Source organism: Rhinolophus sinicus, chromosome 4 (genome assembly GCF_057876585.1).
Source record: "Rhinolophus sinicus isolate RSI-liver-muscle chromosome 4, RSI-T2T, whole genome shotgun sequence".
In the NCBI taxonomy this organism is placed as follows: domain Eukaryota; kingdom Metazoa; phylum Chordata; class Mammalia; order Chiroptera; family Rhinolophidae; genus Rhinolophus; species Rhinolophus sinicus.
In genome coordinates, this window is record NC_142504.1 from 111,130,740 (window position 1) to 111,157,855 (window position 27,116).

Here is a 27,116-nt window from a genome sequence, read left to right on the forward strand (position 1 = left end):
AATGATTATAAGAGGTTTAGTGATGTTCTCTTTCCTGATATTGATATTATCATTCTTAAAAAAAAAAAAAAAAAATTCCTCCATCAAGTTATTTATTATATTTACTGATCTTTCTGTAGAAACAGCTTTGGCACACATTAATTCTATTTTTTCCCTTTTTTAATTTTGATGATTTCTCCTCCTTAATTTACCATTTCTGCTTAATACTTTCAGTTTAATTTTTTTCTGTTTTGCTTAACTGATTAAGGTCAAAATTTATTTAATAAAATTTTGAGTTTTATTCCTTTCTAATATAAGCATTGGATAGGCCAGTTTCCCTCTGATCACTGACTTAGCTGCATTCTATGAATTTTGATCTTTTTATCCTTTTGATGTGTTTTATTTCTCATCTGTAATTAAAATATTTCTAATTTAGTGACTGATTTCTTCTTTTATTCATGTGTAATTTGTTATATTATTTAGTTGCCAAATATTTGGTTATTTCTTACATATCATTTTATGATGTATTTCTAATTTAATTCTGTTTGGTCAAAGATGTTACTCTAAATTATCTTAATATTTTTAAATATATTGAGACTTCTTTTCATAGCATGTGTTCCATCTATGAATAGCATAAGTGCATACTCTATATGCATTTGAAAATTTATAATAAAAAACACACATTTGTGTTACCACACTACCCTCTGATGTTTTAATATCTATTCTTTCAGTTCGCTTACCAAGCATCTGCACAGACCATTTCAAGCCTTCTCTACTCTCCTCAAATTTCTAAATCTTCTCATCTATTTTTTACAGAAAATGGCCTCATTTCTCACTGCGTAGAGAAATAGATGTCCCAGACAAGAGTGCTCTTACTTTCTGGTACCAAATATAGAAACCTATTTTCCTTTCCTCCTGATAAAGTAGTGAAGTTTTTCTTCTTATCAAAGACTAATCCCTTTGCTCAGGAACTTGTATCTCTCCCTTTCATAGACCTTACCCAAAAGAATACCCCTGATCTCTCACAGAGTTTAAGTCTTTCAAGTAGGTCTTTCCCACCTCACCGGTTATTAAATTGACTGCAACTAAGGGGTGAGAGGAACAGCACAACAACTAGACCCCTTTCTTAACCCCTCATCTTCCTGTTGTTACCTTCACATCTCTTTTCCCTCCCTCACAGAAAAATTTCTCCAACAAGTTTTCTATGGTATTTTGTTTATTTCCTCCCTTTCTGTGCACTCCTCTGCATGTAACCCTTTTACTGTTTGTCATTCAGATAGTGTTAGTTACTCTAATCAATTAAGTAGATCTAGCTTTTCATTGACACGTGACCTCTATTTTCTCCCAAGTGAAAAAGATAAATCTCCGAAACTAGTAAAATAACCATAGAAAGTTCTTGTAATTATAGTACTGTAAGGAACCAACTCATAGATATAGACTTTTCAATCTGAGGTGACATCACTGTGCCAGTAGATAGTGGTCAGAATTCTTCAAAGGGCTGAGGGAGGATTTCCATGATTCTTTTGAAATCCCAAAGTAGAAGACTCAGTGAAAGCTGACTGTGCATCCAAGATTTTACAGAAAAATAAATAACTACCTGGACCAAAAATATGATGATGATGATGGTGATGATGATGATGGTGATGTTGATGGTAATGATAATGAGAAAGTATAATTTTGACCATCTCTCTTGGGATATTGCTGTCATTGTGCTACTGTCTGTATTCTGAGAGGCATATGAAGAAATCTACATTATTCCTAATCTATTTCTAACTTTAGTAGACTATGCTTGTTGTATAAACTGAAGTGAAACACTGCTAGATTGAGATCTTGTTCTCACTGACCACAAAAATACGTCCACTAGTAACTGCTTTTCATAACAATGGAGTTATTTTCACGTGTTCAGTAAGAATCTACTCTCTTTTTTGCCAGGTTCTAATTAGAAAAATCAATTGCATAACAAAGGTCATGTCTTGAGGATTATATTTGAAAATAAACTTCATTTCAAAAGCTAGTGATTGTGCAAAATTATTGTAAATCCTTTGTGGGACCAGTACCTATAAGGCCCTCCTAGGAAACTGGTATTGTATCTCTTGTATGGCTTGAAGTAGTCACAGTAAGGAAAGCCACTTTCTGGCATGGCTGAAACTTAGGCCATTTTGGGGAAACACAAAGAGAAAGTAATTCACCCACATTAAAATTTCTGTAGACAAAAGCTCATGAAGAAGAATGTCTTGGTTTTGATTTTCTAGCCTTGGAAAATATAAATAAATATGCATAATAGAAACTATTTCAAATGCATCCCTAGTGTCTTTAAGTAGTATCTAATATGAAATTTTGGCATGGCACAAAGTATCTGCATTAGGATTACATTTTTAACATTTTTAGGATTATCGTCCAACAGTTTATCTGATAGGAATTAATGGTAGAGACCAATGCCTTGACTATATTTCTATTAACCAGATTAGTCTCTCTGAACAGGCTAGATTCCAGGAAGAAAGAAAGGCCACCATAAAGGACGTGACTCAAGAGAGACTATGACATGTTCTGGAAGCATATTTCACTAGAAAATTTGCCATATGCAAATGATAAAATATTATACAGTTTAAAAAGTAACAAACCCAATATTCCAACATAAACATGAGCAGATCTCAAAATATGTCAAGTAAAAAAAAAAAACAAAGTAAATATTGCAGTGCAATATATAAGGAGGATGTATATGAGGCAAGTACCAGAAAGAGTAAGAACAGTGTAATAGAAGCAGGGAATAGAAAATAAAATATAATAAAACAAATAAAAAATGGTAACATGCATATACCAAGGATTATGATGTATGCTAAATAAGAATTATGATCAGTCTACTATTTTGTACCTGAGGTAAAATTTGACTGACTTATATTATGACTAGAAGTGAATGAGTGACAGAAGCAAGAAATGAAGTTGAAAATTTATGTACGGGCTGGATTATGCAGAGTTTTATAAGCAATAAGAACATTTTTAAGCAGTCTAGAGACATAAGCTAATTCATAGTTCAGATTGATGACTTGAGTTGCTGTGTAGACTGGATGGGAAGGGGACAAAAGAGGGCAGTATGAGTCCCTTCCAGTAGTGCAGGTGGCGGTGTGGGAGTAGAGAAGGACTCAAAAGGAGATATTGAACTGTATTGATAGATTGGGGAAATGGTAGCACAGGGAGAAATAAGTGATTAGATTCCAGCTACATTTTGGAGTTAATCACCAAATTCCTGATGTACCGCAGCAGAGATGGAGATGTGGTGAGGATTTCAGAAAGAATAGAGGAGTCCAATGTTGATTTCCAAGGGTTTTGCTTTAGTAATCAGATTGGATAAGTGGCAATACGTGGATCACAAAAGTGATAAAGGTATGATGAGCAAAGTAAAATTTATAATGATTTTTGTTAGTTTTTTGAAATTTTTTTTTTTTTTTTAAGTAATACATTTTGTCACATGCGATGGGGCAGGTGTTCTTAGGTGAGAAGGAAGCTTAGGCTTTGATGTGTGGAATGGACAAGACACAGTGGGACAGGAGATGTGTTATCCAATGTATCATTTTTAAAATTTAGACCAGATAAAATTATGAAAGCATATATGTGCAAAGTTAAATCAGTGTATTTGCAGAGAGATTGCCTTTTTTAAAATTGTGTATTGGAGAACAGTGTGTATCTACAGGGGCCCATCAGCTCCAAGTTGTTGTCCTTCAGTCTAGTTGTGAAGGGTGCAGCTCAGCTCCAGGTCCTGTTGCCGTTTTCAATCTTAGTTGCAGGGGGCGCAGCCCACCATCCCATGCGGGAATTGAACTGGCAACCTTATTGTTGAGAGCTCACGCTCTAACCAACTGAGCCATCCGGCTGCTCCAAGGTTGCCTTTTTAATTTCGCTGGCTATTGTTGACCCTGCTACACAGACACACAAAAAATATGTTAAACCTACTCTGGCAAGATGAAACATAGGGACTGTAATTCAGAGGAATATAACCTAACATGTCTGAATTTCTGTGGTAGAAGTAGCTAAAGTATTTAGTGGATCTATGTTATAGGTAAATCGTATGTAAGATATATAAATCAGTCATACAAATAAAATGCCATCATCATTGAAACTACTCAAAGATGGACCTACTGATAGGATATTATTAAAATTGAGTATTCATTTCTGATTTTAAAAGAAATGTTAATTTTCTATAAATAGAAAGATATTTTCTCAACATGCTGAAAATTATCTACCAGAAATTGCTGTAAACAAAATACTTAAGGATGAAATGTTAGAAGAAATTCCATTAAAGTCAAGAATAATGATGACACCCACTATCACTATAATTATCTAATACACTCGCAGCATACTGGAATAAATCATCCTTCTCATCAACAAAACTCATGCAGACAACGAAATAGGCAGAATTCATTACACAGACACTGTCTGAAAACATTCAGACTAAAGAAATACAGAAAGCTTCTTACGGCCATGGGATGAAGGGCCTTTCTGATTAATAATAGTGTCACTTGAACATCTATAGCACTTACTAGACATAGTTCTTAGTTTTTCAAACAGATATGAATACTTTTTCAACCTTTTCGAGCAAACTTATGAAACTGGAACAATTATTATTCCTGTTTTATAGATTAATAAACTGAGATGTAGAGATAGTAATGAAAGAGTCCTTAAACACTACTCTTCCTCGGCGCTGCCTACAGAGGGGGCAGCCACTCCGTGATGGGTATCACCGAGGCCCTCAGCCCCCTCGTGAAGCCCAAGATGGTCAAAAAGAAGACCAGTCAGACCGATATGTCAAAACCAAGCGTAACTGGCAGAAACACAGGGCACTGACGACAGGGTGCGTGGAAGAGTCAGGGGCCAGATAGTGATGCCCAATGTTGGTGGTGGGAGGAAAAGAAAACAGCACGTGCTGCCCAGTGGTTTTCCGGACGGAGCTCCTCATCCACAGCATCAAGGAGCTTGAAGTGCTGCTGATGGGCAGCGAATCTTACTGTGCTGAGATTGTCACAGCATCTCCTCAAAGAGCCATGAAGCCTCTGGGGAAAGAGCAGCCCAGCTGGCAGTCATCACCGATCCCAACGTCGGAGATCGGTGTGGAGCAAAGAAAATGAATAGACAGCTTGTGTGCACACTGTATTTGTGTTAATTAACCATCAAATTCTGCCCCCCCCCAAAAAAAAAAAAAAAAAAAATGTCCAAGATCAACTTAGCTGCCAAGATCTCAACCCAGGAAATCTGGCTCAAAAGTCTCTAAGTTTTAACCACTAAGCTTTCTCACTGCATTGACTCATTTGGTTTCACCCATATTCCAATCATTAGCAACTCTTGTTTCTACTGGTTAATCATTTCATGCTTTTCATGCTTTTGAGACTACACTGTTTTATGATTGCCATAATACAACATGAAGAAAATCCCCCAAACTATCTCTTGCTCTAATAGTGTATATACTTAAAAGCGTGCTGATCTAATGGTTAATCAATTAAGAAAATGTTGAAAAACAATCCCCTGCAGGGACAGATTTTAAGACTCTTGTCCTTGCAACCTCCTTCAAATAAACTTCCAATTATCCTACCTCCATTAGTTTATAGCTCTTCTTATTGTCATCATTATACTAAGGCAAATGTTCAGATTCAAGGAAATCTGTATAGATTTTATATGATCATTTCTTTTAGTTAATAAATTCTACTATTAAATTAAAACTAGCATCAAGGAAATGGTACTTAGAAAAAAACAACGCCTCGAATATCATGTCATTTCTAGTGGAGCAAATGATTATCTTCGTCAGAGTGTACAGACTGGAAAGTGTCCGTTGTTAAATCTGAATGGAATGTTCATGCCCAAAACAAGAATTCAAATAATGAATGCTTTGGTTAAGTTCAATCACATTATGTGTTAGGACTGTTTCCAATAGCAGTGCTTTCAGACTATCATAATTAAAAAAACAAACAAACATATCTTTAGCATTAAGTGTTAATGCATTTCTTGATACTATTTTTTTTTAAGTCAGCAGAAGTTTACTTTGCTGAGCATAAGATTTTCCCAAGACATAGAAAAGATATACAATAATTCAGCGAAGATCACAAATACTACTTTCTTAGTAACAAAGTGCCAAGCCTTTTGCTGGAATCTCTGCTTTTATTGTCTAATGGTGTGGAAACGCATAATGCAAAAGGAGGCACAGCCTTGGTGACAAGAAGGAGAAGAGATGTACATCCGATAATGCATACTGAGTGGTGTTTAAAAGATATTCTGTTCTGAAACATCGGAAGAACTGGCAGAATGATGGATTATATGTACACATTAGGGGCACAAAGGGGGCAGGCGACTGAAGGAGGAGATATGTAACTGAATGGCTTCATATAAATGGTGCCATGAAAATAAATGACATTAGAGTGCACAGAAAAAGTCCGCCAGGACCATCTGTGTATTGTGCCCATTGGAGTTTCAGTATAATTGGGCCTATGGCTCAGGTTCAAATTCCTCTATGCATCTCTCACAATACATTCAGCACATGGACCATTACTGCCAGGGTATTACTATAATTATTTTCTGTGTCTTACAGATTAAGACAGTCGACGGCCGATAGGATAAACACCCGGGTTACAGAATAAAGTAACGGTCCTTCCACTTAGAACAGAATTTGTCTGACTTTGAGTCCGTTCCTTTTACACTGCGACACAGTGGCCTGTCCATATCTTATTCACATTCATATCGACAGTTCTAGCATAATATCTACTACCACTCGTTGGCGCCTATGGGATTTAATTTGTAAACTGGTACACTACTTGAATATGAAGAGCGTTCTTTTTTGCACAAAAATATGTATTTTCTATTTTTTCCTGAGTAAAGACTATTTTAATTGATTAGTCATTATTTGGCAGTGAATGACTAAGCTAACATTTTAAGCGCAGCGGGGCTTCCATAACATCCTCACAAATGCTCCATGGTTCATACACGATTCACTTTTACTTACTCTGCTTTCCATAAAAATAATCTAAAATCAGTTTTTCATCAAATTAAAAACACTTGCATTTATAATGCATTGATGGATACTAAATTACAGTGTCAGGATACAGATGGGAAACTGAACTATATTTAGAGAAATGGCACCACTCTGAAACAAATGAGTTCAGGTGAATAATTACTTTTCATCTCTAAAACCGAGAATTTTTAATATATCATCTGCCTGTTCCAACAATGCAAAAAGAATGGTTAGGTCTTTGCAGAGTGTTAATTGTAACTCTTAATAACTGATTGCAAACTCTCACTAGAGTATGTATTACTTATAAATTATTGCATTCTGGAAACATGACAATTTTAAGGAACTATAGTGAGAGATTTGTTTGTAAAATATATTCTAAGTGGATATAAATCTATAATTCAATTATTTTTAAAAAGCAAAATTTAGGCCCATATTGTGCACAGTCCCTATATAGGTGCTTGTGCAGTCATTAGTGAGAATTTCAGTGATGTTGACTTCAAAAGCCTTTATATTCTCACTTAGTAAATATTTGCATGCAATTCATGTACATTATTTTTTCATAAAGTTCGTTATGGAGCACTATACTTTCAGACATTAGTTATTACCAGAACAATAATTCCTTTGACTATTCATAGAAGACGAGTGTGGTTCAAAAAAATGTCTGGGGAGGTGGGAGGGAGCGGCAGAGCTGGTAGGTGCCTGGCTTTGCAAATCTCCCTCCTGGTGTTCAAGGCACACTGACGTCTGCCTCCACACGATCTTTCAAGGTTATCTCTGCCAGAGTATTATTGCACAGTAGGTTGGGGAAGTACAGATGGCCTAGCTTCTATTTCTGAACAACCCAGCTTAGGTCTGATCTAGCTGTGTATTACTCCTTGAAGACAATTCTAACTTTGGAACTAGATCAAAGACAAGATTCTATACTGCTTTTCTGGGACATTTCCCAGATAACATTTACTGAGTTATTACTATTGTATGTGACATTGTACTAAATATTTTAACTGCACTGTTTCACTTAATGCCCTCAACAGTTGCATGAGAAAAGTACAATGAGTCTCTTCATTTGCAGGGGGAACAAACAAGATGTAGGACATATGATCTAATGTATAAAGGCCGTGAGCCACTAAGGGGGAGTGGCCATGACCAAGGAGGAGTCTGATTTCTTTTTTACAGATTCATCTCCCTTATTCACTGTTATATTTCCTCTGAATTAAATGATACACACAATTATAAGAGTTGTAATTTCAGCATTCAGTGATTTCAATTTGTTTTAGATATAACATGTTCGCAACTAGTGACTAAGAAATTATCTGGATGGGAGACTATAAAAGCTTCAAACATATAGAGTGTTCATTTTATCATTGCAGCAATGAAGTGGGTTGAAATGGAAATACAAAAATGTATTAGTCCTTCATTACAGGTTGAGAACCTTATCCCCGGTGTACCAATTTGACGAAAATGCAGCTCATAAGCTGTTTAAATATAAAATGTGTTTGAGCTGATAAAATGTCAGTAAAACCAGAAATGAATGAATGCCATGTAAGAGCCAGGTTAATTAGGAAACGATCCCCTGAGTACTATTTGGTATATAATGGAATTAGTGATTTTAACACATACATACTGAGGCAAAGCCAAAGGGCCATGAAGAGAGAGACTTTTGTTCTGATAGAAAATAGCAGTGTCCCTGGCATTGCGACGTTTCTGAGGTCAGGCTCTTTTATGTTGGAATCATCTCCAAAACACCATTTCCTAGTGATGTCTAGTTCATTTTTGAAGATTTTAAAGATTTTACAGCTGTTCAATACTGCAAGAAACCTGCATTTTAACATTTGGCAGATATTTTTCAGTATTTGAAAGCGCTTTGTAAATGTTAATGCACTCTGTCATTCTCACCTTTACTGGACAATTTAAGTGGGTCTATAAATGTATATACATACGTATATCACACATGTGTATTCTACATATTCTATGAATGTGTGGGTAAGTATTTAAATAACCCCAATTAAAACATGAGACAAATATATGTGTCCTATATAAATATTGTTTGTACCTAACATGTAAAAGGAGTGCCTCTGAACCCTTCTTCTTCTCCTCGCTTCCTTCCTGTGTCATTGACTCTTTTCCCTATATCCCATCTTCCTTATTAGTTTTACTAGTCTGTGGTCTATTTTTACTTATGTGTTACTAATACATTATTCCAAGCCTTGTTATTTTTCTAAAGCTCCCATTTTAATTCTTAGCACCTCATTCACAGTAAGAAGCCTTTCTCCTGTGTCATTAGAAAACATGAAAGATTCAAGGTTCTTTATGATATATTATGGGATCTACTTATCCAATGATGAAAATTATTTCCAATGTATCTGTACATTTTATTTTACCTATAGTGTGATCGTTATGATCAAACTGTGTCAGAGCCTATTTTTTAAAAGTATTTATTAAGAGCTCAAGAAATAACAATTAGTCATAATTATAATCAAGATTGTTGTACCAGTTCACTAGCAAGTGAAGAAAAACCTAAAGTTACACATAGTCACCAGGAAAACAATTCTTACAAAAAAATAAGAAATAAAAAAGGAATGAGTAAGTCACCTTTTGAGGTCATTACCCAAGTTTATTCAAAGCTCCATGTAGTCCCCAAGATTTAAGAATCTTGGATAGTTCCAGATATGAGTAATACAATATTCAATTTATCAAAATTGTGATTAACTGAGATATTTTCCAAAAACTTGAACAGAAGTGTAAAGTGACTTGTTCTTATATGGATGACTTCAAGCGAGGGGGAAAAAAAAAAAAAGAAGGTCAGACCAAAGTTTCTTACTAAGGATTTAATCTCACACAATATACAAAAATAAACTTCACATGAATTAAAAACTTAGATATAAGACCTAAAAACAATAAAATTCTTAGAGGAAGACATAGGTCAAAACTTCTGGACATTGGCCTGGGCAAGGAATTTTTGGATGTGACACCAAAAATACAGAGAAGAAAGCAAAAATAGACAGGGGGACTTGCATCAAATTAAAAAGTTTCTGCACAGAAAAATAAACAATCAAGAGAGAAAGGTAATCTATGGAATAGGAGAACATATTTGCAAATCTAATATGGGATAAGGGGTGAATATCCAAAATATATAAGGAACTCATACATCTCAATAGCTAAAAACTAATCCAATTTTAAAAATGGGCAAATGACCAGAATAGACATTTCTTAAAAGAATACATACAAATAACCAACAGGTATATGAAAATGTTCTCAACATCACTCATCATGAGGGGAATGCAAATCTAAACCACAATGAGATACGATCTCATACCTGTTACCATGGCTATTATGAAAAAGATAAAAGGTGAGTATTGATGAGGATGTTGAGAAAAAGGAACCCCTGTAAACTGTTGGTAGGCATGTAAATTGGTACAGCCATATGGAAAACAGTACAGTTTCCCCGCCAAATTTTAAATACTACTACCGAATGATCCATGAATCTCACTTTTTGGGTATTTATCCTAAGGCAATGAAATCAGTATCTCAAAGAGATATATGCATGCTTATGTTCATTACAGGCATATAATTCGTAATAGCCAAGACATGGAAACAACGGAAATGTCCATCAATAGATGAATGGCTTCCAGATGCAGATGAAAGTTCTGAGATACGGAAAGGAGCTGTGGTTCAGCAGGTACGGACTTTCATAAATCCATCCTCAAAAAGGATTTACACTAAACATGATATTTCATTCCCCAAGAATCCTACTGAGGGGATCAGGGAAGAAGAGGTCATTTGCTTACTCACATGGTAAAAGAAAACTGGATATGGGCAATTGGAACAAAGGATCGCAAACATCTGTTCCATGAAAGCAAGGACTGTGGTTGTTTGCTCAACATTTTATTTTGCATTTCCTTGCACAGTTTTTGACACTTGCAAAGAATCTTCTATACATGTGGAATAAGTGAACATTGATAATTTGAGTAGAACTTTGTGTAGCAATCCAGAGACAAACAGTGTTGACAAGAAAACTGGTAGAGATTAGCTAGAATATTTAGAGATTCAAGACTTTAAATGTGTAAGAATAATAATGAAACAAATATAACTTTCATATTGGAAAACTAAGTGTATCTCACTGGTTTTATAACAGTTAATGCCATAAACATGTTGACCGTGGGACTCAAATGTGCTAACTCAGTGGCTTCCAGCTCTGAAATGCATAGATCTTAAATATCTTAAAAAAAGAAAAAGTTAGTCTATAGTTTCTATATAACAAAATTGTAGTTAAAATATGTATCAACACTTAACATAGATTTTTAAAAGGATACATATACATACATATACGTGTGTATGTAAGTATCCAAATAAATTGTGTAAACATACAATATGTATTTTAAAACCTGGAGAAAAGTAACTCTTCGTAGGGAATTGGTACTAGCAACACCCTCCTTTAAGAAGAGCTTAACTGACAAGCAGTACTTAAGAACAGCAGATTTCACCGATATTTGTAAGGCAGCTGAAATCAAGGTTCATACAATTTACTCTGCTTCCATGTAAAATGCAATCCACTGCCTGCTTTTCTGGAAGGATAATTCCAAAAAGGTCACTCTGAAGGAATAGAATTTGTTAAACATACCCCTCCCCACCTCTGAATATAATACTGCGTAAGCCTTCAGTTCAGATGCCCCTGCCCTTTTAAGTGAGCGCCACTGGGTAATATCTGTGAAGTGGGCTCTTACTATTGTGTGAAATTTTGTTTCACTCAGATTGTCTCAAAATTGAATGGCAATAACAACATGATCAAATTAAATGGCTTGAAATCATTGTTGTTGTTTTTTTAATAGAGTAACCATTCCCCCAAAGCAGATATTACTTAGTGTGTAGGTCCGTGTCTTTCTGCGTCTTTATCAATACAGCAAATCTTTATCTTAAAACCTAGAATAACACCATGAAACTCAAATATCTTCTCCTTTCAAACCGGGTAGAAAACTTGTGACAAAGTAGTAGTAACGGCCACAAGATGCTTCAACAACTCTCTGCATTTATCATTACAGATGTGGTAACTGTCAATCTTCTTGACATTTATATAAATGAGAGTATAATGTGTTAAATTACTGCCTCAGCAAGAAATGCAGGCCTGAAAAAACAAACACTCAGAATCTTGGGTATCAGATAATCAGGAAGGGTAAATTATTGGAGGTCGATTAGGCCATTATGTATTTATTTCCCTGATAAATGATATGCATGAAATAGATACTTTGCATTCTAATTCAAGGATTGTAACATATAAAAGCTAAATAAAACTGCAGCAAACTGATTCACCCCTCAGCTGCCTATAATTACCCCTGGCCTCTTAGTACATTTAGCTGACAACTTCACAAAAATCCAACAAACATGAGAACGTTGGAGTCACTGTTCCATTTGGAAAAAGGAGACACAGTTTATTTACATTTTTATGTGATACTAAAAGAGTGGCTATGTTTTCCGAGTTGGTGTAGGCACTTGTGAGATTTGTTGTGTACTTTAAGAATAAGCAAGAAGAGCTTAAGAAGTTATATTTCTGTAACTGGAAAACAATTTGTCTGCAATTCTTGGAACCAAGTTTCCCAACTTGTTTCGCATTTCAGCTTCTGGCCAGATAAAAATATTTTGTATTTGTGACGGCCTCACAGAGATTGTATGAATCGGTTTATATAATTGGATATGTTGTACTGCATCGTACTGATTACTCAGAAACAGAGTACTTAAGTGAAATGGGCAGTTTTTGTAATAGAACCTTTTAATCTCATTCCTCGTGTATGCTTCTTTTGTACATTATGGAGTTTTGGAAAGCTGTTCTTTTGGTGGGCTTGGGAATTCAAAAGTGGACTTCTTGTCAGTAGAAAACCATCAAGAATCAAAATTGCAAAGCCTTGTAGGAAGTAACATACCCCATCAGAAGCTAGGAACATGGCAGTAGACATTTCTATTGCTATGTAATTATATATGTACCGTGAGTGCGGTGAAATACTCTATGCCTACTGCATGTCGCACTGTTATTTGGCTTGAATGTAGTTTGTGTCTCAATGGTCCAGCTAGGATGAGAATATTGGCTCTGATTCTGACAATGTTGCTCTTTTCCTTGGAGTCTTGTCACCAGTTCATATTTTTCACACTCAAGCACAGTGACCGAGAAAAATTCTTCTGGTGCTTTCTGTAGCTAGAAGGCAAAATGTTTCACGTGAATTCAGTGGCTATTTCTTGAAACAGCTGTTTTGGAAAAATGACACGGAAACATGAAAGTATGTCAGCTTTTTTTAATGTCAGAAAAGTCCCTTTGAGGCAAAGTAGTATCTGTTCTTCCAGGGCTCATTTTGAAATCTGAAGTGACATTGGAAAAGGACTATTCTGACTAAATAATATGTCTCTAGCTTTGAGTTTGTAAGTAATTTTACAGTTTGAAAGGATAGGTTAAATGTCAATAAGACTTTATCTGATTGATGAAATAGCTTCACAATAATTTTAAAAACCGTTTTAAATAAAAAAAAAACTGTTTCAAATTATTTTCAGTGTAAAACCCTGCAGTTTACAAAAAGTGATAGTAAATTAATTTCTAATTTAATATTATATCTGCCTTTTTTAACCTTTGTGAGCCATTTTAAATTAAATGTTTAATAGCAGTGTTTCCAAAATGTTATTAAATAAATAACATAATGAAGGGTTTTGTCATATTTTTCAATATAACTGATTTCATCTTTTCTTTGAACACATAAAGGTGATTAGAAATGTCCCTTATGCACAATAGAAAAATTGGTTCATGACCATGATAGAATATTGTTGGAAATCTACAAATGCTTAGTAACTTTTCTTCTACACCTTCAGGTTCCTGTCTGTGCAGGGACTGTCCCCAACTGTCCATCAAAGGCCAGCTCTAGGGAAGGTCTTCCACACCTGGTCCAGTAGGGCCTCATATCTTCCCATGCTTTCGCCCCAAGGTTCAGTTAATGGCCTACTTCAAATCTCCCGACCTAAGGTCCACATGCATCATCCTTGAATGATAACAACTCTTCAGCATTTCCATATCTGTTGAGTTTTACCGAAGGGAAACAGCAAGTCAGAGAGATCAGTTCCTCTCTCATTATAGAGACAACAAATTCAGCTTCTCCTTTTGCGCTCCCACCAGACCCCCTACATTTTCCAGCCCGCTTCTCTCCCATTCTCCGCTGTGTAGATTTAAAAGATGCACACTCTTCTCAGATATTCTCCACCTCGCTGCAAATCACATCAATTGTGAGTTGACTTCCCTGTCAATAATTCTCTACATAGGCATTCATTTTCACCTACTTGATACCAAAAACAAAACAAAAACTCACGCCTCTCCTTTTTTTTTAAATATTTTATAATGATTCATCTCAATTATCTATTTATACTCCATTCATTTTTAAACATGCTTTCACCCAACATAAATATAAAACTCTTTTCCATCATTCACGCTGCTCTGGCTTTTTCTTTTGCTCTGATGTCCATTTTTCTGCTATAATCTTTGACAAACGCTTCCATGCAAGCTCTCACCCCTTTGCTCCTCCCATGTGCTCTGAAATATCGTTAGTATTAACCAAATGTCCAAATAACAAGCAGAGCATAAAATCATAGCTGTTCTAGAATTATTAGCCATGGATGTTCTCAGAGCAAACAGGGAGGAAGGACTGCTGAACTAGGGTAGCTGAGCAATTATTAATATTATTTGGGACACTAAATTTAGAAACATGTCGTTGGCTGTTTAATGACTGCTAGTATAGGCTCACAATGTAAATTATAATCTTCTTAAACTCGATACTCTGTTAGATTTATGTATTACTTTACTCAATAAATATAAATGCTTAGTCGATATTTCATGGGAGATGAGAGAATGGTATATATAAATGCAAGTGTAAATGCTGAGACCCTCATGACAGCCCCTCACAGACTTCTGAGAAGCTCAAATATATCACCGCTTTCTTTCGTAGGGTGATTCTTCCTCAGTTTCTCTCATTCATATGACTTTGCTGACACAAGGCAGGATTATAATTAAAGTACATTGCCTTGCCTAAGGAATGTTAACAGGAATTGTATATTTTAGAAGTTTTTTTAATGCATTAATAATATTCTCCTTTCAAAATAGCCTTGAACTTTAGAAAAGTCTGATATTATTACCCATAATCTACAGATGGCAGAACTGACACCTAAGAAAGTTAAATAACATTGTAGGTGATATCAGGTTCTACATTCTATTTAGTTACCAATTGGAACTTGGGTTTTGGACTTTGAATATCGCTTTCTTTCTAGCTCACCAATCAGGGAGGCTCCCTGCCAGGTGGTTTACTTCTTCTAGTCAATATGCTGACTTTAGAAGCTCCAGAAGAGAGGCAATGATGCATCTGTGAGGTGGCGACAGGGAATGGCAGTCAGCCTCGAGCTGTGAAGGTAAAGACAGATGAGCAAGCCCTAAAGGGAAGGAACATCACCAATCTCCCCCCTGACCCAGCTTCTGGAGAGCTGGCCAAAGGGATCAGCCTCACCCTGCATGAAATAATCATTGGTTTGAGTATCTCAGATCCAGACCTATGTTTCCAGGCCAGCCAGGCAGCCAGGAAAATGCGGTCCTGGGAAAGGAACCCTCTTCTAAAACCAATTGTGGAAGCAGAGCTCATTCCCAGGGTGGTGGCAGTCCTGAAGTCATCACTTCACTGCTGTCTGCAGTTGGAGGCAGCCTGGGCTCTGAGCAATATTGCTGGGGGCCATTGGAACAGACCCGAAGGGGATGTGTGGAGGGTGTGGGCGCCTAGCCCTTAACGGAGTTCCTGCCCCCCCCCCCCACACACACACACACATGCCTGTGTGGGAACAGGCAGTGTGAGCTCTTGGTGGCATAGCAGGCGACAGCCCACGGTCCAGACATGCCTGGTTTCCTCAGCCATACCAATCACGTTTCTGTGAGCTCACGGGGACCTTGACCTCCTGTGAAGAAACCCGTACCCTTGGCAAAACGAGGTGAAGGACCCAGGACCCGCCCTCTTCCATCGACAGCAGCATGAGACAGTGAGGCGATCTTGGACCCCTGCTGAGCCACGTCCTCCCACTGTGATGGCTGCAACCCGGGATGGCCGCGGGCTTGACAGGGGCGCCCTGCCCAGGCTGGACAAGCTCGTGACTGGCTTGGAACTTGAAGTCCTGACCCCCGCTCTGCACACTGAAATGGGTCTCCAGACCCAGGCGGCCACTGACAGGTGTGGTGAGCGTGCTGCCCCAGCACCCGAGTCCTGTGTCCTCCATGCAGAGGACGCAGCCTGGGCCCTGACACTGTGGGGTCAGGGAGAGGATTGCCAGCACACCCAGCACCTAATGACTTGTGGCGTGCTGCCCCCCCTTAGTGTCTCTGCTAAAAAATGGAGGATTTCAAGTCCAGAAAGAGAATGTCTGGATGATGGCTAACTTCACAGCGGGGACTGTGGACCTGTTGACCCACCCTGGAGTCTTGGAGCCTCTGGGGAACGTGCTCACCATCCAGGACACCAAAATTGTTTCATCATCCTCGCCCTCCTCTCACAACCTCGAGGCTGCAAAGAAGCTTTCTGAGAAGGAAAACCTGCATCTTCTGATGGAAGAACTCAGTGGGACTGATGGAATTGAGGCTTCACAATTCCATGAGAACTGTTGTGTTGGCCACTCGGCTTTGAGCGTTATGGAGAACCACTTTAGTGGGGAAGAAGAGAATGGCAGAATATTACCAATCCTGGGCCAAGGTCATGAATTCTTATAGCGCTTAACAACAACTGGAAAGAACAAATAAAAAAAACAAAAAAAACAGAGTTCCACAACTTAAAAACAAATGGAAAAACTATAAAGGATGACTTCTTGAAGAAGCAACACTCCTAGTATGTCTTAGCGTATTATAGGTGTAAAGTTTTTTAAACTGAATGTTAATAAAGATTTTGACACTTCACATCTATCATCTATCTATCTATCTATCTATCTATCTATCTATCTATCTATCTATCTATCATCTATTTATACATGTATGTCACTATAACTACACACTTCCATGTGCACAAACAAGGATTGCTCCAAAGTCCAAAAGATCTGTACCTGAAATTGAGCAAGGCAGTTTTAAGTATAACTATTTCAGTGATTTCTAGAGCTGTGCGAAAGTGGGAACTCGAGGTTTTCACACACACCAAAGTTTCCCAAACTGGGGAATTCTCGAAGGTCAAACTCACACTGCAGTTCCCAGGAAATAGACAGGAACTAATGCATTACCTTTAGTTGACGGGAAGCATCCTAAACAAGAGCCAGAACCAAAGTAAAGATTTATTTTAAAAGCCAGAACAGATAGGAAATGTAAATAACCAAGTCCAGGTCCATTACCTTTGTAAGATAAAAATACTATTTAAAGGTACAGCTCAAGAGAGACAGTACCTGGCAGTTCCCTCACATCGAACTGAACTATTTATCCTAACACTTTCGTTTAACAAAGTTAGATTTCACATGAATTATGAAGTTACAGAATTTGCCATCCTGTTTCATTCATGGCAGGTTTTCTTTTCACAAGACTTGGAACAACTTCCCAAAGACTCTACAAGAAAGCCACTGAGTATTATGTAATAATTTAAAGACATAATATCCTTCTGTGTCCATTAGGTCATTTAACATATCTACAGAAAATCATTCAATAATTTTTGGTGGAATCAAGTGTTGTCATATCTGATTAACGAGAACAATCTTGTTAAATGAGATTCTGAAGAATGCTGCAAAAAAAATGAGAGGAAGAATGAAATCTACTTTATCAAATAAATGCTTTTTTAATGTGTAAGTATTTCTTGATATGATAGAAAGAACCATGAAATAGAGAACTTTAAAAAATATATATACAGACAATATAAAGAGATCTAATCTGTTATTTAGACTACTTTCTAGAACTCAATATTTGGAATGTGTTACGCTAAAATTTTTAACTTTTGCCTAGATAAATTGTGCATGAAGAGAAGATAAAAAGTAAATTATCACTGCTTTCAAATATTGGAATATCAAAGCAATTTAAGAATTGCCCTAGAAGTAAGCCATGATGGAATCATTAATTGCATCATTTTGATGTTTCTATTAAAAGCTTATCCATCTCTACATATTTTTATTAGATGAATATCAATTTATTTAACATTAGATAAAAATTAGACTGAAAATCACATTCATGTCATTTTAAATGTAATGCTAAGGATACATCTGTTTCTTCTGGTCTGTCTCGGTGAGTTACTACATGAGGTTGGTGTCTACGTGAGACTGGTTATGTGTTACCTTTGTTAGGCTCCCAATTCCCTTCGTAGGACCACTCTTGCTTCATGTGCTACATTTTGAGTTTTTATGTGATCACTGATAACTTTTTTTCTAAGCCATTATAACTGAAATCTTGTTAGACATAATATTAAAGCATGAGTAAGTAAATATGCAAAATTTGCCCACAGATTTTACATATTTTGATATGCTTATTAGTTTGCAGGATAGAGAGCATATACATGGGGGCAGAGTGAAGCCTGCCACAGGCTGGATCATACGGTAAAACCTAGGACACAGATATGTGCAGCTGTGATGCTGCGAGAAATCCCCTTACATAGTAACAAGTACACATATGAGGGGAGATGTGCTTCCGCTCACACCCGGTACTTGGATAGACTGCAAGTCCTCTGCTACACTCTTCTAAATGCTGAGGGGTCTTTCTTTGCGATGTTTCTTTAGCCACAGAAATTAAAGCAATTTTCCTTAGGAACTGGAAAGGAGTCAGAGAACTCCCTGCACTCAGCCACTTGGACCTCTAGCTCATTCACCATGATGCTGAGGATTTACTGTTTCATTAACACACCAAAGTGAAAGAAAGAAGCCAAGGGCAAGTGCCATGCTTACCCCTGCAGGACCACTGACCTTGTGCAGACCTGACTCAATTTAAAATTCCAAACCAGATGGGAGGGGGTTTGGGGGTGGGCGAAAAAGGGGAAGAGATTAAGAAATACAAATGTATTGTTACACAGTAGTTGTGGGGACTTAGGGTATAGCATAAAGACTATAGTCAATAATGTTATAATGACTACTCATATATATGGTATCAGATGGGTACTAGATTTATTGGGGTGATTGATGGAAGGGGAGTTGGAAGGCAGGGTGAAAAGGGTGAAGGGATTAAGTACAAATCATTTGTTATACAAAATATTCATGGGTATCGAAAGTAAAGCATAGGGAATATAGTCAATAATATGGTCATAGCTTTGTGAAATGCCAGGTGGGTAGTAGACTGGTAAAGGGGGTCACTTCTTAAATTATACAAATGTCTAACCACTGTGCTATATACTTGAAATTAATGCAAAATCATATTGAATGTTAACTGTAGTTGAAAAATTAAAAATGGGGGGTAGGTAAAGGGGAATACGAGATTCAAATTTTCAGGTATAAAACAAAGAAGTCATGGGGATGTAACGTACAGCATGAGGAATATGGTCATGATATTGTGATAGCATAGTGTGGTGTCAGATGGTTACTCAACTTATGGGGATGACTTCTTTAGGTGTATAAATGTTGAAACAACTATGTTGCACCCCTGAAACTGATATAAGGTTGTATGTAAGCTATATTTTTTTAATAAAAATCTTTGGGGAAAAAAGAAGATTCTAAACCATAGGTCTTACTCAAGTCTTGTAACCTCCCACAGCTCAAGGTAAAGAATACATGTTTAATTCAATGGATAGATAGAGCCCGTAGTTCTGAGAATGATCAAAAGTAGTATAACTCTAAGTTCATTTAGTTTCCTCGTTTTCCAGTTGCCAGAGGCTGTTTCCGTATTCCTAGGCTTTCAGTAGTTTTACTAGATTCTATCACCACTGGGTGAATTGGTTGACAAAGCAATGGTTAAATTTGATATTTTTGTTTGTGATGAATTTTAAAGCATTCCTACATTGTCAAAGGATTCATTTTTGAACCAAATAGTGACTTGGACACGTCTTCCAAGAATTTGCATTTGTATAATTCTTAAAACTTTCATAAAGTCAACTTTTAAAATTTTATTACAGAAGACTTTCAATAGATCTATGAGAAACGTTTTAGCCAATTTTAAAATTTTGCCTCTTAATCATCTTTCCAACTTAAATTTTAAAACAGATTTTGTTACCTGCTTTACAATAAATTATAATCGACTACTAGTTTACTTAAAATGTTGACATTTTGTTCATTATAAAGGTTATCATTAATTTAGAATTTTAAAAGTTACACTGACTCATCATTTCCCTCGATTACTGAGTTTTTGGGTGCCCCTAAACTTTTGAATGTTTTACTATGTTACTAGCCTTACACAATTCTCAGCTTTATATCGTGTTTCCCTGAAAATAAGACCTAGCCAGACCATCAGCTCTAATGCATCTTTTGGAGCAAAAATTAATATAAGACCCGGTCTTATTTTACTATAAGACCAGGTCTTAATGTAATATAATATAATATAATATAATATAATATAATATAATATAATATAATACTGGGTCATATTAATTTTTGTTCCAAAAGATGCATTAGAGCTGATGGTCCGGCTATGTCTTATTTTTGGGGAAACACAGTAGTAAACAGCTAGTTCCAGTGTAGAAACAATCAATTTCTATTTTAAAAGAAGCCTGATTGCTGTCAGAAGAGTGCTTGATTTAGGTTGCAGGTGGTGTAAATCAGTATTTGATGAAAACTATGTTTAAATGGGAATGTGCAGAGTAATTGGCACTTAATTAAGTGATAGATGAAGTGGGAAACCTCTTTGAGTGCACAGACTCTATGGATTTTTATAAACACCTCTATTGTTTGTCTGTTTCCAATCTAAGTATGCTTGAATAAAGCTTTGTGATATATTTAATTTCCATTGACATATTGGTTTATTAGTCATATCATAATATTGCATTTACCCAAATCTACAATACATATTGCTTAGATACATTTGATAACATTTTATCTTCTGTATTTCAGCGTTACTTAGCTTGATTTATTTCATTGTCAACATTTTCAGAATGATGTTGACTAATAGTGGAAATAATGCCTTTATCACTTTACTATGAAGTATTATAAAGCAGTTTTCTAAAAAAAAATAGTACATACATATGTGTTCCTATTATTACTTTTTAATTTTGTAACATAGTGTGCCAAAGGACTCAGTTTTACTTTCTTCATTTATTCCGTCAAGTTCAAGTCCTGTGAATGCTTTCCCTCTCTCATCTTGGTATTTATCCAAAGTTCCACTGTATTGCTGTTCTAGTATTTCAAGATTGTATGTTGTCCCTTTCCCTTTCCTACTATCTAATTTGTTGCCTTTACATAGCAAACTCTACCTCTTCTTTTGCCCCTAATCTTCACCCCACCCCAACCCTGTGGCTCCCAAACCAATATTAAGTTCCTGACTGTTGAGAACAACCACCCTTCTTGCAATCTAAATAATATAGTTCAGCATTCAATAACTACTATTGAATTGATTGGAGTTAAATCATATTTTTAACATTAACCATATTGAAAATTAATTTGGAGATGACTTTTCCACATGTATGCAAGTACTGGTCCTCAGATTTCTGTTCTACAGTGGGGATCTATTCCTCTATGTTAATAACTAATTATAATGACAGTGGGCTTGTTACTTAATTCTAGACTTTCAAATTCTTAGCTTCTAAAGTGGATGATTGAACCACCGTGATCGTTAAGGTTGGTTCTTGTCTGAAACTGTGGTCCAGACATACTTATTCTCACCCAAATATAGCACGCTGAGTCCTGGCAATGCTCTCTTTTCACCAGTTTGTGCCTCCTTTTTTGCATGAAATGCAGTCCCCACTACTCCAGGGCCCAGAACGGGCCTTTCCACCATGACTTCGGGGTGCTTAAAATGCAGTTAGCAGATGGGAGATCACATTTTAGAATATGTAGTTTTATTACAGTAAGTGGATACTTTACTGAGATTTTCTATTTCATTTGCTAAATTAGATCATAGTCTGTCAAATACACATTTGTAAATCTCTCTACTGAGTCAGAATCCTGCAACTAAATCTGCATTGCTAGGAGATAAACAGTACTCCAGCTGTGGCTTTTCTGGGACTCACCCCACGGTCAGTGAGGAAATGGATCTGGAAAAAGATTACTTCAAAGCAACATGAAGACATTCAAATGTATGTCCAAACATGGTTGACCGTGGGGGCATCAGATTTTTTATTATCCTAAGTAGAAAATAATAAGATGTCTGAGATTTACTTGTAACAATCGTTCTGAATAAGTTTTTAAAAACAATTTGCCATTTTAAAACCATGAATCTGTAGTAAATAATGAAGGCATTGATGTATACTAACTATATGAGCAAGTCTGTATTTCTGATTGAAGCCTCAAGTTTAAGGGAATTGTTCATTGTATTTAACTTTCTTTTAAGCAAATTGTAATTTTGTTCACATGAAAAATTAATAATGACACCAAAACAGGAAAAATTGCTGTTACAAGAACAGAGAATTTTGAATATCACCAACACTGATACAGAAGTTGATAACTGTGTAATAGTCACCGTTTAAGAACATAGTATGGATTTTCTAAATAATCCTGTAAACTTTCATTGTTTAGATATATTATTTACTAAACTGTTCCAGAATATTCTGTCTACCCCATTTATTACCATTCAAATAGCAACACTACGTTCAAGTTGGTTCTTAACTTTTGGATTAGCCAGGTCTCTTCCACCACCAAGCACCTTTCTCCTGTCCCCTCTTCAAAGTAAGAACTTTTGGTTCTAGGAATCAGTAAGCAGCTAAGGAACATGCGACTGTCCCTTTGCCTTCCCAGCATGGTCTCATCTTAATAATCACTGTCTGTCACATGGAAGAATGAGAAGTCATGTCAATGGTGTGATACAGACAACATTCCCATCACCATCAGTAACTCTGCTTTTTTGACTCTTCAGGGTAAGAAGTATGCCAGTCTTCAGACTCTCAAAAAAAAAACACAGGAAAAGGTAAGATGCTTTACTTTTCTTTATGACTTTATTTCATAATTGATTTGAATTAAAAAAAATACTATTATTTTTTTAATTTACTTTTTTAATTATTTTTTTTCAATTACAGTTGATATTCAATATTATTTTATATTAGCTTCAGGTGTACAGCATAGTAGTTAGACATTTGTATAATTTATGGAGTGATCCCCCTGACAAATCTAGTACCCGCCTGGCACCATACATAGTTGTTGCAACATTAACTACATTCCCTATGCTGTACCCTACATCCCCATGACTATTTCATAATTACCAAGTTTTGCTTCTTAATTCCTTCACCCATTTCATCCAGCTCCCCCAATCCCCTCCCACCTGGCAGCCATCAGTTTGTTCTCTGTATCTATGAGTCTATTTTTCTTTCATCTGTTCATTTATTTTGTTCTTTAGATTCCACATATAAGTGAGATCATAGGGTGTTTGTCTATTTCTGCCTGAGTTACTATTATCACTTAGAATAATACCCTCTAATTCCCTGCATGTTGTCGCAAATGGCACAATTTATTTTTTATGGCCAAGTAATATTCCATTGTGTATATGCACCACCTCTTCTTTATCCAATTGTCTGTTGACGGGCACTTGGGTTGCTTCCATATACTGACTATTGTAGATAGTGCTGCAGTGTATATAGGGGCATGTATATCTTTTTGAATTACTGTTTTGGATTTCTTTGGATAAATACCCAGAAGTGGAAATGCTGGGTAATGTGGTAGTTCTATTTTTAATTTTTTGAGGAACCTCTGTACTGTTTTCCATAGTGGCTGCACCAATTTGCAATCCTACCAACAGTGCATGAGGTTTCCATTTTCTCCGTGTCTTTGCCAACACTTTGTTTGTTTGTTTGTTTTTATTAAATGTATTGGGGTGACATTGGTTAGTTAAACTATATATGTTTCAAGTGTACAATTTATCTATATATTGCATTGTGTGTTCATCACCCAGAGTCAGTTGTTTGTTGATTTACTGATGATGGTCATTATGATAGATGTGAGGTGATATCTCATTGTGGTTCAAATTTGTATCTTCTGGTTATTAGTGATGTTGAGCATCTTTTCATATGTGTATTGGCCATCTGTACGTCCTCTTTGGAGAAATGTTTATTCAGGTCCTCTGTCCATTTTTCAATTGGATTATTTAAAACTATGAATTTTTAAAGCTTCATCCAGGAAAGAGATTTTCTGTATCAAAAAACAACTAAAACATGAATATGCTACACATGTAGTACTTTAATTCAAGGTGGTCGCCAAATAACTGAGAAACATCGCTGACACTTAGTTTTTACAAATCTCCAGTGACTAGAGTGGACCACTGCTCTCCTCCATGACAAACTGACAAAATGGTTTAATTCTGTTCTTATTATTTGCGTGTGTGTGTGTGTGTGTGTGTGAGTGTGTGTGTGTGTGTGTGTGTGTGTGTGTTATTTAAGGCAGCAAGAGCAGTAGCAGATATTCCACATCAGGGAGTAGAATGTATGCTATTTAGGATAAAGGTCTTAACAGTTGAAAATAAAAATGTATTAGTAAGATAATTATTTCAAGGCTGAAATGAGTAATAAAACATACACTTACCTCTACTTTCGTGTGCATCTTGGACCACAAACTTTCTCAACTCTGAATAATCATTTGAATTAGACATGCTACTGAACAAAATTTAGAGTGAAAATTATGACTACGATTCAAATTCTGAAATTGCAAGTCTCTGGTGGAGAATGATAGTATATTATGTTAGCAGTTGTGACAGGGGTTCTCTTAGGGATAAAATGATAAGATGCCTGAGAGTTACTTGTAACAATCATTCTGAATAAGTTTTTAGAAACAATTTGCCATTTTAAAACCATGAATCTGTAGTAAATAATGAAGGTGGTTATGTATATTAACTATATGAGCAAGTCTGTATTTCTGCATTTGCTGGGAATTATAATTTGATAAGGGCTTTGGGTTGAATTTGAGCATCTTCAGTCCCTTTGTGGTTTGTGCCAATGAAAGGAGACAGTTTTCTAGATCATTGAGGTAGGAGAATGTAGGTTTCCATCCTGGAGAGAGGTGATTATGTAAGGAGATAGGGAATAGTTACGCAGGCCAGTTCCCGCAGACATTATTATAAGAAATGAAGCTTCTTCAAGACCATTCAAAATGCTTTGTGTAAGTCTATAAAATCCCAAACTGCTTAGTGTGAGTGATTTTTGTAGCTGCTATTGAAGTTGATTAAGGACTGAGATTCTTATTGTATCACTGTAGATAGAGACAAGGAAAGAACATCCCCCAAAATCAACGAGGGGAAGAGGCCAGGACATCACACAAAATGGAGGCTTAATTCTAAAATAACGAACAGGACAGGACAGAGAAAGCTCTTGATGTATTTCATGGTCTCCATGAAGGTAGCTTATGAAAAGGTACATCTCTGTTAAAATTTGGAAATTTATTCCTCTCAGATCCCCTTTCCTGGAACAATAGTGTGATGAATATGCCATTTGTTTGGAGTGTGTTATTTCTTCATTTGGCTTATTAAGATATATTATTCTGTGAGTGTTTGGTTTATTATAATTCCTAGAGTGAACCTGTGCTAAATAAATTGCTGGCAAATACAAATTCAGTTTCTGAGCACAATTTTTGCTTCCTCCCCAAAAGAAAAAAAAAAAAAAAAAAAAACAGAAAATAATATGACCAACTATTTGAAAGAGGAAACAAACTATATATGTATAGTTTGTTCGTGTAGTCTCCAGCCCAATAAAAGTAAACTTAAAAAGTCAAGTTTATTTGATAAAGGAGAAAATATATATGCTCCCCAACCCAATAAAATATCAGTTTCAACATGGAAATTGAACAAATAAAAGGCATATTAACTTAAAGTGTATTGTTAACTAGATGGCTGACTTTATTTGTTCAATAGCTAAACACATATTTTCTCCAAAACCAAACCAAAAGCCAATTGCTCAAACCTGTTGTACAGCAAAGTCTTCAAATTCTCTGTTAGTTCATGATATAGCCTGACTGATCAAAATACAGCTGATCAGTCATTAGATATTCAATAATTATAGAATAATGAAAAGGAGGCTTAGGCTCTCAGGGGATAGTTTATTCAAGTAGCTGCTATGCTGGCGAAGTTCATGATCACTGTAAAACTGGCGTCACTTAGCATGGGAACCTCTCCCTTACACACCACGCAGCTCTGTTCCCTTGCTCCGTGCTCACACAAACCCTTGCCTAAGAACTAATCACTCTGCCTTGTGATGATGCCATTTCTTCTTAAACAAACGGTTAGCTTCTTAAAGGCAGGAACTTCATCATATCACATTATATTTGACCACTGGTTTATACAAAGCTTAACACATAGCAAGTGACTCTCCCCCCCAACCCCCAGAAAAATAAGTGAACAAATGTGTCAGGAAGAACGTATCCTAAACCACCTTTCAAAAACCCATTTGCCAAAGTATTTGAACTGCTGTTCCGTTACAGTCTATTAAGTCAGTATTAGATGGGTTCCTGTACCTGGGCAAATGTCTCATATATATGTTAATACAGAATAACGCCTACATCGCAGAAAGATATTAACAATAAGTGTGACTTTTTGAAAATAAATATAATAAAAATTCAATGGTTTGTTTGGATTTGCCTTTATTAAAAAAAGTCTGTTTTGCTGTCAGTAAGAATGATGTTCTGCTAGTCTTTCCAGGTCACATGGCTGAGCCTTTTCTTGTTACATTTTGAAGTTGGAAGCTTGCTCCTTGTCACCTTCAATTTGACATTTTATAAGAACTAGAAACACAAGTCAGGTAGGGAAACATGTTACATATTGTGTTTTTCACCTCTAGCTGACTACCAGTAATCTTAAAAGTCAACAATGTCAGATTTAAATTTTGTTGTTCACTGAATTACCACACTATGCACTGAAAAACCGATTTATACTGCTTTTATTGTTCCAAATCTTTCTATGTGATGATTAAAAGGAAAAAAAAAAAAGCACTTGATTTGCTTGACAGCTAGTTTTATTTTACCTCTGTTTAAACATAATACTTTATACTTCTTATTGAATTGGACAGATGGAATAGTCGCCTGCCTAATACAATATATATAAACTGAGAAGGAATTCAGCTCTTGGCTGGCCTTCAGCATTTATTCAGCA

General features: G+C 36.1%; 1 protein-coding gene across 1 annotated transcript; it reads left to right on the plus strand.

Annotated features, from left to right (window-relative positions):
- The first annotated feature begins 10,584 nt into the window (after positions 1–10,584).
- Positions 10,585–16,730, plus strand: LOC109446204 (uncharacterized). The gene is given in 3 exon segments (XM_088797620.1): positions 10,585–10,646; positions 15,937–16,330; positions 16,332–16,730. Coding segments are annotated over 3 exon segments (855 nt in total).
- Positions 16,731–27,116: the final 10,386 nt, after the last annotated feature.